At 42.4% G+C, this 13977-nt stretch overlaps 3 protein-coding genes and 1 pseudogene across 5 annotated transcripts in view; 1 reads left to right on the top strand and 3 right to left on the bottom strand.

The window, feature by feature from the left end:
• Nucleotides 1-3193, bottom strand: part of LOC109884530 (ladderlectin-like) — a 36018-nt gene extending 32825 nt beyond the window's left edge. Inside the window, exon 1 of the mRNA XM_031791648.1 lies at nt 3159-3193. The gene's annotated coding sequence lies outside the window, so the exon portion shown is untranslated. The remainder of the gene's footprint in view (nt 1-3158) is intronic.
• LOC109884535 (equistatin-like) overlaps nt 1-13977 on the bottom strand; it is a 110962-nt pseudogene that overhangs the window by 45802 nt on the left and 51183 nt on the right.
• The window catches only part of LOC109884531 (ladderlectin-like), a 32625-nt gene continuing 18718 nt past the window's right edge, over nt 71-13977 (bottom strand). For both annotated transcript variants that reach the window (XM_031791653.1, XM_031791654.1), the window contains 3 exons: nt 1125-1301; nt 418-526; nt 71-278 (listed from right to left, as the gene is read on the bottom strand). In XM_031791653.1, the coding sequence (XP_031647513.1) occupies nt 187-278; nt 418-526; nt 1125-1301 (378 nt within the window). In that variant the 3' untranslated portion in view covers nt 71-186. The remainder of the gene's footprint in view (nt 279-417; nt 527-1124; nt 1302-13977) is intronic.
• Nucleotides 6604-10331, top strand: LOC109884533 (equistatin-like). 2 transcript variants are annotated; one of them, XM_020476497.2, is made up of 7 exons: nt 6604-6883; nt 7141-7204; nt 9022-9156; nt 9274-9363; nt 9773-9904; nt 10047-10132; nt 10204-10331. In XM_020476497.2, the coding sequence occupies exons 2-7, from the start codon at nt 7153-7155 to the stop codon at nt 10228-10230; spliced, it is 522 nt and encodes a 173-aa protein (XP_020332086.1). In that variant the 5' UTR covers nt 6604-6883; nt 7141-7152; the 3' UTR covers nt 10231-10331. The 2 variants fall into 2 exon arrangements, with proteins under 2 accessions (XP_020332086.1, XP_020332087.1); XM_020476498.2 differs by having other exon boundaries at nt 9274-9315.

Below are 13977 nucleotides of genomic sequence, written 5' to 3' on the forward strand. Positions count from 1 at the left end.
AAAGCTATCAAAACATGGGACAATTTCAGCAGTATGATTCATAGTCAATAACTCATGACAAAAAAAAAAATAGCGTCCACATTTTATTGGCTGCAAACAATTCCTCAACATTTGTGTAGAAACAGACTTCATTTAACAGCAACTAAGTATTAACGGTGCAGACACTACGGAATAGCATTGCTGCTTCTAATGTATAGTCTGGCGGAGAGGCAGGAGTCTCAGGGAGCACACAGAGGGCAAGCTCATTCCACATAAAGCATTGTTCCAGCGCTTCTGACCTGAAGATGAAACACAGAACAGATATACTCAGCTGTACAGACAGTAGGAAAGTCCACAGGAGACATTCATTAGTTAAATTCACTAGGAGTAAGTTGAATTTGATGAGTGAATCAGTGAATGATACTGGGTTTACTGTACCTCCAACGTTGATGTGAATACAAGTCTCTCTGGCATCAGCACCAGGCCTTCCTTCAGCCCAGTTCTGGTGATCAAAGTCGGAGCCATCACTCCAGAACCACCGCCTGCCCTGCAGGGGGGGGGTCAGAATAAACTCAATGTATAGCCTTTCCTCTAACACCTGAAACAGGCAAAGCTACTCCAAAACCCCTCCTACTGGGACTATTGCTTGTGTAAAGAACATGAAGCCTACTCCTCACATTTGCAATCATCCAATGCATGTCAAAGACCATAACTAGTCTACAACTTGATGCTAGAAACCCCATACACATGTTTACAAGCAGACTGTCTGGAATAGATTACATCTATACTTAACTAGAACCATTTTACATATGTATAAAAGCATCCCTCGGAAGTTGACAATTAAATACATTGAAGTTATTTAGTAGATTCATCTAGCATGACCTTCAGGATCAATTAGGTTAAGGGTTTTTCTCAAGGGCACGTCAGATTTCTCTGTGAGCTCTGGGATTCAAACTAGCAGCCTTGACTTTATTGGGGTCCACACAAAATAGACAACTCTACCAGAACTACATTAATAACAGGTAGCCTAAATGCCACAACACACTTTTTTTAACCAGGTTTGCTGTTCACTTGAGCAAGATGAGATGGAACGGAGTTCCTTGCAATAATGGCTCTATATAACACAGTAGGGTTAATGGTCCCACCTTAACAGAATAAAATCCACCAATCCAGGTAGGAGGGAAACTAACAGTCTTGACCAAGACCAACGCCTGTAGAAACTGGTCCTCCTCAGAGCTGTGCACAGATGCCAGGTTTGCGCCAAGGTACTTCACAACGTTGGGTACAGACACCAGTTGATCACCAAGGGACACACAGTACCGCTAGAGAAGAAAGTCAGTTAAGAAAATTGTTATCTACAATGACAGCCAAGCAGTAGATGGGAACAAAGACATTTAATGTATTAGTCAGTCAGCCTTGCTGAGAATTTGTCTTCTGGACTCTCAACCAAATATTTACCATCGCAACTAATTCCTTTTTAAAACTCTTAAAGATACTAGTTCATCTCCATCTTAAGCCATGTCCTGTGGGTTCCAGTATACAGGAGGCACAACAAATTCAAAATGTTTAGAAAATTCCCATCTTAAAGGGAAGTTTAGTATTTCACATCAGTCATGTGTTGCCATTTAAGAAAGTATCACCTTTAAGGTAATATCAAAGAGCTAATTCCAACAACACTTCCCCCTTCAAATTCACAGTAGATGGTAAGGGTGATACCTCTGCTTCAGGCCAGCTACTTGTAGTCTTTACAAACATTAAACAGCGTGATCCATATTTGGTCCAACCGGAAGGACATAAGTCTTCTTCTACAAGTGAATCTGTAAGGAGAAGTTACATGTGGCTTTAAAGGCTAGTGGAGAAAGATCTTCAAACCAGAGCTACAATATTATTTGTTGATCAGTCAGTCACCTCTGCTACAATAAATATACAGAACGAGTCAAGAAAAGGAGACTCTTACGTGCATCTCCCAGAGCAAAGGCAGCACTGAGAAGCAGAAGACTGGTCAACATGGTCATGGAGTCTCCTGAGAGAAACAGAGTGAAGCCATCAAAACCACAGATTCAACTCCACATACAGTAGATTAGAACAGGAATATGTCTGCTTTCCTAAATGCCAACCTATTCCCTAAACAGGGCTGAGAATTTCTGGGCAGGTATTTCTCTCCACTCAGACAGAAGTAATAATTCCCAAAGTATAAATGCTGGCAGGTAAGGCTTAGTGGCTTGTAACACCAGCCGGTAAGGCTTAGTGGCTTGTAACACCAGCCGGTAAGGCTTAGTGGCTTGTAACACCAGCCGGTAAGGCTCAGTGGCTTTTAACACCAGCCGGTAAGGCTCAGTGGCTTGTAACACCAGCCGGTAAGGCTCAGTGGCTTGTAACACCAGCCGGTAAGGCTTAGTGGCTTGTAACACCAGTAGGTAAGAATTAGTGGCTTGTAACACCGGCAGGTAAGGAGTAGTGGCTTGTAACCAGGTGAAATGGCCACCAGGAAAGGCTGTGATAGGATGTTGTCGTGCTGGAGGGAATACACCACAGCCCAATATTAGACCTATTAATTAATGAAGCAAGGTCGAAGGACATTCCACAGCAAAAGCTTGCTAGTAGATGACATGATTCAATAAGGTACCTGCTAGCAGTATGGGGTCCCACCTCTGAAGATCCAGCCATAATACACTAGATGGTTCTGATAAAGCACCATTTACAGCACTGAGCAGTGATCAATAACTACATTTAGTTTAGACAAGGCCCATCCAAATATGGCGGCCGATGTTTTGTTCTGGCTTTGCACGTCCATGTTTCCCCTACTTCCAGTCTGGCCCAGCATGGTGCTCATATTGTGAGGGTGATTAGCTAAACAGCTGAGCACAACATGGAATCCATTTAAAGTTGATGGGGAGGGGGGGAAGTAAAACCAGCATTTCATAGTTTCTTGTTCACTGAGACGCAGTGCAACCAATCAGAAGAGTCTACAGGATTATAGATGTAAGACACATTCTGCTAGCAGGAACATCATTATACCATGTCTCATCTCACAAGCTGTAACACTTCCTTACAGTTAAATTAAAGGTCTAATACTGGGCCAGCTACACCATAACAATACACATGCTAGGATGAACAGGATATTGCACCCCAATGCAGGAAGTTAAAACCCTAGAAAAGTTACAATAGCAGTCACTTACTTTAGCCAATCAACAACAGGAGCTATAAAGGAACTGGGACACCACAAATGCTGAACAAATCCAAATAGAACAAGCTGCTTATATACCAGAAGAATGGAAGAGGAATTGGTGATTAGCAGAGTGAGTTCAGGTGTGGTGAGTTAGCAGGAAAGGGGCGTGTCCAGAACGTAATTGGGAGTTCAATTATGCCCACTGAATGCATTTTTTTATTGATCATATACAAATAGTTGTTTTGCAGGACAAGGTTTATTGTGACTTTCAAGAATGCCGGAATTGCTTCACCTTGCTCTTCTGGTAGGCTCGATGCAAGTTTCACCATCCAATTATTTCAGACATACAATGCAGTTGCACCATGGCACGGACCATGATGATACCTTGGCACAGACAATGGTGATACCTTGGTGCAGACCATGATGATACCTTGGTGCAGACCATGGTGATACCTTGGTGCAGACCATGATGATACCTTGGTGCAGACCATGGTGATACCTTGGTGCAGACCATGATGATACCTTGGCACGGAACATGATGATACCTTGGTGCAGACCATGATGATACCTTGGTGCAGACCATGATGATACCTTGGTGCAGACCATGATGATACCTTTGCACGGACCATGATGATACCTTGGTGCAGACCATGGTGATACCTTGGCACGGACAATTTGTTTATTCTACACTCTAGGTACATTTTGTTTTTGTTGGGGGGGTGAAGTTATTACGTCCAGTTGTTTTTATCGACACAACAGTTCAACGGAATCTCACTGTAGCAGGCAATTCTTACATCTATTGTCTATGCAAACTTTCTAAATGTCGACAAAAAAATTAAAGCTGAAGGTCTGGAGGAGAGAGAGTGAAAGTAGAACCAGGGTTTGTGTTGTTGGGAGAGAGGTATGGGAGAGGGGAGAGGTTTGGTGAGGAGATGAGGAAGGGAGAGAGGAGGAAGGGAGAGAGGAGAGGTTAGGGGAAGACAGGATGAGGGGAGAGAGGAATATGAGAGAGGAGAGGATGAGGGGAGAGAGGTATATGGGAGAGGTGAGGAAAGGAGGAGGGGAGAGAGGAGGAAGGGAGAGAGGAGAGGTTAGGGGAAGACAGGATGAGGGGAGAGAGGAATATGAGAGAGGAGAGGATGAGGGGAGAGAGGTATATGGGAGAGGAGAGGTGAGGAGAGGATGAGGGGAGAGAGGAATATGGGAGAGGTGAGGAAAGGAGGATGGGAGAGAGGTATATGAGAGAGGAAAGGTTAGGTGATGAGAAGAGAGGAGGAAAGATGATGAATCAAGGTGTTAAAGGGATGTTGTGCGATTTTGGCAATTTAGCCCTCTTTCATTAGTTTTGAAGGAAGTTTTGAAATGAACTACTATAGCTTCAACACAATTGCTAACTATGAGAGCAGATGCCAAAGACTTCCAGTCATTGCGCTGACGCTAGTTAGCGATCGCTGGAAAAACTCCCTTCAAAGTCCTTCAAATGGCATGCAGAGGCAAAATCTGACTCTGGGTAAGAAGAAAAGGGTTTTAATTTGCCAAAATATTGCAATATCCCTTTAAGGAGGAAATAGCACCGGTTCCAATCCAAGTGCCATTTATCAAACTCCAGGCGGTGCAATGGTCAGATGACATGAAAATAGAGCTCTTTAGTCATGATCTTCAGTGGTGGTTTTGGTGTGGAAAAACAGAAGCATTTGCAGAGAAGTACCTCATACCTACAGTGAAATATGGTTCTGCATCTTTAACGTTATGAAGGTGTTTTGGTTCTGTGGTCCTTTTTCAGTTCAACGGCATCATAAACTTTACCAAGTACCAGGTCATTATAGTTCCAAAAAAACTAATTATCTCTGCTGACATTGGCCGCAAGTGGATCTTCAAGCAAGACAAAAACCCAGAGCACACATCAAAATCCACAATGAAATGGTTAAATGACCACAAAAACAACATGTTGCAATGTCCATCTCAGTCTCCGGACAGAAAGGACGCCTGTATCTGTGTAGTGACTGGGTGTATTGATATCCAACATGTAATTAATACCAATCTCAAAGAGATATTCAATGTCTGCTTTGGTAAATTTTTACCCATCTATCAATAGGTGCCCTTCGTTGCAAGGCATTGGAAAGCTCCCTAGTCTTTGTGGTTGAATCTGTGTTTGAAATTCACTGCTTGACTGAGGGACCTTACAGATAATTATATGTGTGGGGTACAGAGATGATGTCATTCAAAAATAATGTCAAACATTATTATTGAACACAGAGTGAGTCCATGAAAATAAGAGTTTGTTCTTACCTGACTTGCCTAGTTAAATAAAGGTAAAATAAACTAAATTAAAATACAGGCCTATGGGCTCAGCTACATGAGGTGTGACACTGATTTGAAAAAGTAGACAAAAAAAGGTATGAGCAGTTTCTCGAATTACACTGGGCATCATGCAGAAGTGATAATATATCATTCACAAGTTATAGAGTAATATTGTCATCCATCAGACTATTCTTGATTTAATCTGGTCTTTACATGTACTAAATGTGTGAAAATTGTTTTGATTTAGAATTGTCAATTAACATGCATCAGTCTCGAAACAGGGGCCATGATGTATTATTCCAGCTCAGGTGAATTTAGATTTTGGCTAGATGGGAGCAGTGTATGTGCAAAGTTTTACGCTGATCCAATGAACCATTTAATTTCTGTTCAAAATGTTGTATCAACAGTGCCCAAATGTACCTAACTGGTCAGTATATACATTTTCAAGTAAATGACTGTAAACTCTCCTCAAACAATCAATGGCATTTATCACTGTAACAGCTACTGTAAATTGGACAGTGCAGTTTGATTAACAAGAAGTTAAGCTTTCTGCCCGAATAAGACATGTCTATGTCCTGGGAAATGTTCTTGTTACTTACAACCTCATGCTAATCACATTAGCGCACATTAGCTCAACCATCCCGCAGGGGATACACTGATCCCGAGGTTAACTACCCCTAACCTCGCCTCTCTCATATACCTCCACTACTTGGCCCAATCTGATCCTACAGCAGGCCGGCAGCCTGGGAGAACGGGACACTATCGTTCATCACACCATGTAACACTTTTACAGTAATCATTTCAAATTCCTAACATTAAGCAAACCAGACGGCACCATTTTATTTTTAAAATATAATTACGGATGGCCAAGGGCATACTCCAACACGGAAAATGTATGGAGTAAAAGGTGCATTATTTTCTTTAGGAATGTAGTGAGTGAAAGTTGTCAAACATATTAATAGTAAAGTAAAGATACTCCCCAAAAACGACATGAGTAGTACTTTCAAATATTTTCACTTTAGTACTTTACATCACTAACTGATGTCCGCCATCGGGATCTCTCGTTGGATTAATGAGAAAACTAGTCACACCTGTGACAGGTCCTTTAAAAGGAGAGGTGGAAGAGATAGACCATAACTTACAGACAACAGAGAGGGAGACACCCAGTGAATCCCTTGGAAGAGTGCATCATTATTTAATAGACTATCTGCATCTCAAATGTTACCTAAATGTTATGTGCCCTTGTCAAACATAGTGCACTATGTAGTTGTGCCATTTTTGTGGAGTGACCCCCTGAATTTAAGAGCGTAGACTACTATTTACTTTTGCAGTAAATGGGTAGTCTCTGACTATCTATAATGCTTCCCAATCCCTATGTAGTGCATTGTGCCTTGTCAAAGGTAGTTCACTACACAAGGAGTGAGGAGGCATTTGGTAAGGATACATATTCCTGTGTGCCAGGCTAATCTATTGTATGTGGTTGAAGAAGTGATACCTGAGTTACATCAGAAGACTAGTAGCACTGTGTTGCCCATACTTCTTCTTTGGGTCCTCAGGACTGGGTTTAGAAAATGCTGCTTTGGCTGTTATTTCAGTTTTGTACCTAATAGTGGGTTTCCTTAACCTCTCCTAGTACCCACAGCCATTCCAGATCCTTTAAAATGCTCAACTAATCTCTTTCTCTCTCTCAGGAGACTACCACCATGGCGATCTTGACCATCATTCTGCTTGTCAGCACAGCTTTTGCTCTGGGAGGTAAGCGTGACATACGTCACATCTACTCACCAACATCTTAAATAAACATAACACACACACATAGATATTAATATGCAGGTGTGAATTGGAAATGGGTTTCTGTTCATAACCGGTTCTCCATGGGACACCCTCTGAGAGGTCAGCCATTATCAACATTGACACTGAAGAAATGAAGGTTTTGCCTTGCTTAATTAACTTCTAGTGACTCTCAAACCCGGATCTGGGAGTGTAATCATCGCCTGACACGAATTAACGTAACGCAACGGACAAATATTCCTATTCACAAATCACAAGTGAAATATATTGGAACACAGTTTAGCCCAGTGTTAATCACCTTGTCATCTCAGATTTTCAAAATATGCTTTACAGCCAACGCTAGACAAGCATTTGTAAGTTTATCATAGCCTAGCATAGCATTATGCCTTGCTAGCAGCAGGCAACCTTGTCACGGAAATCAGAAAAGCAATCAAATTAAATCGTTTACCTTTGAACTTTGGATGTTTTCACTCACGAGACTCCCAGGTAGACAGCCAAAGTTCATTTTTGAGGGCGAAATAGCTCTGTTTGTTCAAGTTTGGCTGAGAAATCGCAAATTGCGGTCACCACAACACTGAAAAATATTCCAAATTAGCTCCATAATATTGACAAACGTTGTTTATAATCAATCCTCAAGGTGTTCTCTAATATCCATTCGTTAATATATCCGTCGGGACAATACATTTTTCAGGAGGACCGATTGGATTAATGGCTACCTCTGTATTTTGCGGGAGAATCTCTCTCGGAGCCACCATGTGACCACTTGCGCAGTGTGGCCGCCTACGGCTATTCTTCAACAGAAATGCGTAAAACTACGTCAGTGCTGTAGACATCTTGGGGAATACGTAGAAAGCGTAAGCTCGTTGATGTTACATACACAGCTGAATAGGGAGTCATTGGAACGCAGCGCTTTCAAAACCTGGGGCACTTCCGGATTGGATTTTTATAAATCAGTTCTGTTGTACTCAGACAATATCTTTACGGTTTTGGAAGCGTTAGACTGTTTTCTATCCAAAGCTGTCAATTATATGCATATTCTAGACTCTTCTCCTGACCAAATATCCGGTTTAAAACGGGAATGGTTTTTCTCCAAAAATGAAAATACTGCCCCTAGCACCAAGAGGATTTATTAAAGGCACATAGACGGATATGTCAACTTGTCAGCTCACTGATTTGAACTACTGGCCCAACTCTCTAACCGCAGGCTACCTGCCACTCCTCTAGTTCCAGAGATGTATATCTAGATGCTGGACTCAGGTATTCTGATATGAATGGTTTGATCATTCAACTGGATGTATGATTGGATTGTCTAGCAATAACACTGATACAATTTACAGTCTTAGTTTCATCAGCTCTTCCACAAAACTGGAATTTGACTCCACAGGCGTTTTAAACAAGTAGCAGAATGAATATTTAGCCAGGAAGTACCTAGGTACCATCTAAAATGGAACCCTATTCCGTATAAACTACTTCTGAATAAGGGCCCTTCGGGCAACAGGGTCCCATATAGGATGCAGTCTCCTGACCAGGGCCAATAAGGGAACAGGGTCTCATATAGGATGCAGACTCCTGACCAGGGCCCATAGGGGAACAGGGGCCCATAGGGGAACAGGGACCCATAGGGGAACAGGGTCCCATGTAGGATGCAGTGTCCTGACCTGGGTCCCATAGGGGACGCAACCCAAGATTCCAGATCCAGCCAGAGCTTCCAGGATGTTTGTCCAGCAATGTATGTTCTACTATGTAATGTCATCGTTATAAAGACTGTTATCTGTGTTTAGATGGTATGATACGACCCAAGACCCCCTGTGAGATTGCTAGAGATACTGCGATGAAAAACGTCAGGCCTGGGGTCTACGTCCCCATGTGTGACAACGATGGACAATACAAACCTGAGCAATGTTCAGGCTCTACAGGTTACCACACACACTATAAATGCTCCAATTCAGTTGAACGTGACAATTCAATATGTTACAGTAAAATGTGTAAATATTGTATATGTGACAGGTTATTAACATGTCTCTTTCTGGTAGGTTACTGTTGGTGTGTGACCAGTACGGGACAGAAGATCCAGGGTACTGAGACTCCACCAGGCACTGCTCCAGTCATATGTTCCACCCAGAGTGAGGCCCTGTGGTCTCATCCAACACAACACCACTTTCAACTGCAACACATCACTACTCTTGCTTCCTACCTTGGACCTCTTTATGCTTTCTTTACAAGATGCTAAACTGATTTCTGTATCATGATCTCTCTTCTTCCTGTGTCATGATCTCTCTTCTTCCTGTGTCATTATCTCTTTTCTTACGGTATCATTATCATACACACCATCAGATCTGACAGCCATATTGTTCTCATTCCAGCACATCTTTATCTTCACCGAGTCTTTCTTAATTTCCTGCATTTCGTCCTACTTCTGGACAGGGTCTCATATGGGAACAGGGGCCCATATAGAACACAGTCCATGATTCCAGAATGTACATCCATCATTTATGTTATGTCCACATTACAATGTATGTTGCCTGTGTCCAGATGGTACAATACGACCCAAGACCCCATGTGAGGATGCTAGAGATGCCGCGACACATGACCCAATTGGAGCCTACATCCCCACGTGTGACGCCGCTGGACGATACACCCCTGAGCAATGTTCGGGCTCTACAGGTTAAAACGCACGCAAACACACACACACACTATAAATGCTCCAATTCAGTTTAACGTGACAATTCAATGTGTTACAGTAAAATGTATATTTGTGTAAATATTGTATTATGTGACAGGTTATTAACATGTCTCTTTCTGGTAGGTTACTGTTGGTGTGTGAACAGTTCTGGACAGAAGATCCAGGGTACTGAGACTCCACCAGGCACTGCTATCAACTGTTCCACCAAGGTGTGTATATACATATTCATTCACTAAATGTTTGCAGCTAGTTATTGATGTGTATTTCTTTCTAATTGTAGATGAAAGGTGTTGGAAGTAAGATGTAGAAGACGGCCAGTTGTCTTTACTGAACTACAGGAAGGGATTCACATCCCATACAAATAAATACATGAAGGAATCCAGAGATTAAAGTGTTGTACTTACGTTATTGTTGGTGTGATATGTTGAACAATGTATCTGAACTGGTTCATTTCTGGGAAATGGAGGAAGGAGTTGGACTGTTATGGTGACTGTTACAGGAAATGAAGACAGTCAAATGCCACGTGACCATGTTAGGCTTCTCCAAGCTCTGGTGATGGCCATTAGTAGTCTACCACACTTGGTAGACTGCCTGGTACTGAGCACTATTGTCCCTCTAATCACGCTGACATCAACTCCGATTGGTGGAAATCAGAAAGATGGACAGCTGAGAAGGGAGTTGCGATGTTTCGTCACGTGCACAGGCAAGGCCTTAATGCCTATGGATTTGGGTCCACTTCATGTTCATACCAATATTTGGAGGCAGGGAGGAAACTTGCCAGAAAATGAACGTCGTCAGTACAGTATTAGCTAGCTAGAATGTGTGGGTGATACACATCATTACTCTGTGTGAACAGGACATCCAAGAAGTTAAATTAATAACTTTAGTGGGGTAAGTAAATGTTCAGCCTATAATTTCCTAACTAGGTAATTTTATAACTTAAACACACCACATGACAAAGTGGTCACCTGCTCATCAAAAATACCTACTTTTCTTTTTTAAAACTGGTTTACCTTCAGATGAGTCTTGTGAGGCCTGTTGGTGCAGCAAAACAACCGCCATATTGTCTGATGGTGGGGTCATATTTGTGTATTGATGGTGGGGTCTTATCAGTGTGTTCATGGTGGGGTCATATTTGTGACTATTGAATGTTCTGGGATTTTCACCCTCATTATTCCCAAAAGGTCTTAATGATGTAAGGCATGGGTGTCAAACTCTGGCCCGTGGGCCAAATTTGGCCCGCGGGGTAATTATATTTGGCCAGCGAGACAATACCAAATTACTACTAGAGCTGGCCCGCCGGTATTATACAGCGCATTCACCACTAATACTACGAATCCCATAATGCTCTGCTGTTTTCGCACGCCAATCAGGACAGGACCCAGAAACGCTCTCTCCTCTGTGACAGTAGTCATAGCAACATAGACGCTACAACTGTCAGCGAGCTAACCCTTCCCAAAAAATGGCAAAAAGAAAGGCAGAAAACAGGAGCTTTCTGGACAAGTGGGAGGCAGAATATCTGTTTACATATGTAAAAGACAAACCTGTTTGTCTTGTTTGTGGAGTCAACGTGGCTGTAAGTAAGGAGTACAACATTAGACGCCACTATGAAACGAAACACCATGACAAATACAAGGACTTGGACATGACTCAAAGGAGCCAGAAAGTAGAGGAGATGAAAATAAGTTTGGTTTCACAACAGAATATTTTTAAAAAAGCCACATCACAAAGCGAGGCTGCTGTAAAGGCTAGTTATATAGTGGCAGCAGAGATCGCAAAATCAGCCCGGCCCTTTAATGAGGGAGAGTTCATGAAAAAGTGCATGATGAAGGTTTGTGACCTCGTATGCCCAGAGAAAAAACAAGCATTTTCAAACGTGAGCCTGAGCAGGAACACAGTAGCTGATCGCACATGTGATCTTGCCACCAATCTGTATGACCAGCTGATGGAAAAGGGAAAAGATTTTGTTGCGTTCTCCCTCGCTGTGGATGAGAGCTGCGACGCATCTGATACTGCTCAGCTGTCAGTCTTCATCCGTAGAGTGGACTCAAATCTGTGTGTTACGGAGGAGCTATTAGGATTCAAATCAATGCATGGCACAACCACAGGAAAAGAAATCTTTGAGGAGGTTTCCAAATGTGTAACTGAAATAAAGCTGCCGTGGGATAAACTCGTTGGATTAACGACAGATGGTGCGCCAGCGATGTGCAGTAAAAAGAGTGGACTGGTGGGCATGGTTCGGGAGAAGATGCGGGAAGAGAACTGTGCAGGTGAGCTAACTGTTTACCACTGCATCATACATCAGGAAGCACTGTGTGCCAAAGCCCTAAAGATGGAACATGTTATGACCACAGTAACACAGGTAGTTACCTTTATAAGAGCCAAAGGTCTAAATCACCGCCAGTTTAAATCTTTTCTGGAGGAGTGTGGTTCGGAATACGCAGACGTGCCGTATCACACAGAGGTGAGATGGCTAAGCAGAGGAAAAGTACTGAACAGATGTTTCGAGCTGCGTGAGGAAATATGTCAATTCCTGGAAACCAAAGGGAAGGATACAGCAGAGCTCCGGGAGCAAAAGTTCCTGTGTGAGCTGGCCTTTCTCTGTGACATCTCGAGCCATCTCGATGCGCTGAACCTGCAGCTTCAGGGGCGGGGCGCATCATCACAGACATGTACGCTGCAGTGAGGGCCTTCAAAACTAAACTGTGCCTGTGGGAGAATCAGATGCTGCAAGGAAACCCTTGCCATTTTCCCTGCTGCCAATCCATAAAAGCGCAGATCTCTACCACCGTGTTCCCATGCGCACAGTTTGCTGAAAAACTCAGTGTTCTCGCCGCTGAGTTTAGCCGGCGATTTGCCAACTTCGATTCCCAGAAATGCAAGTTTGAACTGCTTAGTAATCCCTTCGCAGTTGATGTGGAAAATGCACCAACCAACATCCAAATGGAGCTGATTGAACTCCAGTGCAACGACACGCTGAAGTCAAAGTATGATGCTGTGGGCCGCACAGTTTCCACGGTTCATCCCTGACACAATGCCTCAGCTCCGCACCCAAGCTGCTCAGATGCTCTAAATGTTCGGCAGCACTTATCTATGCGAGCAACTTTTCTCCTCGATGAAGATGACCAAAACAACTCACAGGAGACGTCTGACTGATGAACATCTTCGCTCGATACTGAGGATTTCTTCAGCTCAGAGCTTGAGCCCAGACATTGATGAACTAGCATCCAAGAAGAGATGCCAGGTATCTGGCTTGGGCACATCAGATTAGACCAGTGTGCAATAATTAACGTTTTCTTTATGCACTTTTTCTTGCTACAAGGCATGGGCTTGAATGGTTGATTGATTTATTATCATTTTATTTGTAAAATTATTAGCCAGTGGAAAAAGTTTATTTTGGTATTTAAATCAGAAGGCTGCAAATAGAAAAGAGGCATACAATTTTTATTTACATTTTATTTATTTAATAAATGAATGCCATTGATGTTCTTTCATTTGAAATTCGATTTTGCATGTCTCCACTATTAAATTATATATTGTATGGTAATAAGCGATGCTTGTTCCATATTCAATGTTAAAGCAAAACTTGTTTGGGTCTATATTAAAAGGTTAATTTGTTCAATGTTGGCCCGTGACTTTGTTCAGGTTTTACATTTTGGCCCACTGGGTATTTGAGTTTGACACCCCTGATGTAAGGGAAGTCCCCCCTGAAATGGACAAAAATGAATGGCAAATCATTGGCATCGGACAAACCATATACACATTGTCCAATACCGCCCAATTCGGCGTTGATTCATGCAAAGTTTATTTTAAATGCCATATGGCAATTGCCAGTTCTAACATTCAAAAATCCAACAGGGGGCGAGTGCGCTCCACCGTGGTTTTTCATATTGGAAATGGACCTCAAGTCAACATCCAAAAGCAAAATTTTGAAAAAAAGATTTATTTGTCAAACTTATCACCCCTTAAAGTGCTTTCTGGACCGTTTTTTCGAAATTCTTTCCATTTTTGTGTCAATTACACATGTATAAGAACTGTATCAACATACTTTAGT

Source organism: Oncorhynchus kisutch, linkage group LG16 (genome assembly GCF_002021735.2).
Source record: "Oncorhynchus kisutch isolate 150728-3 linkage group LG16, Okis_V2, whole genome shotgun sequence".
NCBI lineage: Eukaryota > Metazoa > Chordata > Actinopteri > Salmoniformes > Salmonidae > Oncorhynchus > Oncorhynchus kisutch.

Bases quoted from the DNA above. Each gene is read 5' to 3' on its own strand.
- LOC109884533 (XM_020476497.2), top strand. From the start codon at position 7,153: ATGGCGATCTTGACCATCATTCTGCTTGTCAGCACAGCTTTTGCTCTG. The intron at 9,364-9,772 runs GTGAGGCCCTGT...GCCTGTGTCCAG, and splicing joins AGTCATATGTTCCACCCAGA to ATGGTACAATACGACCCAAG. The intron at 9,905-10,046 runs GTTAAAACGCAC...TCTTTCTGGTAG, and splicing joins GCAATGTTCGGGCTCTACAG to GTTACTGTTGGTGTGTGAAC.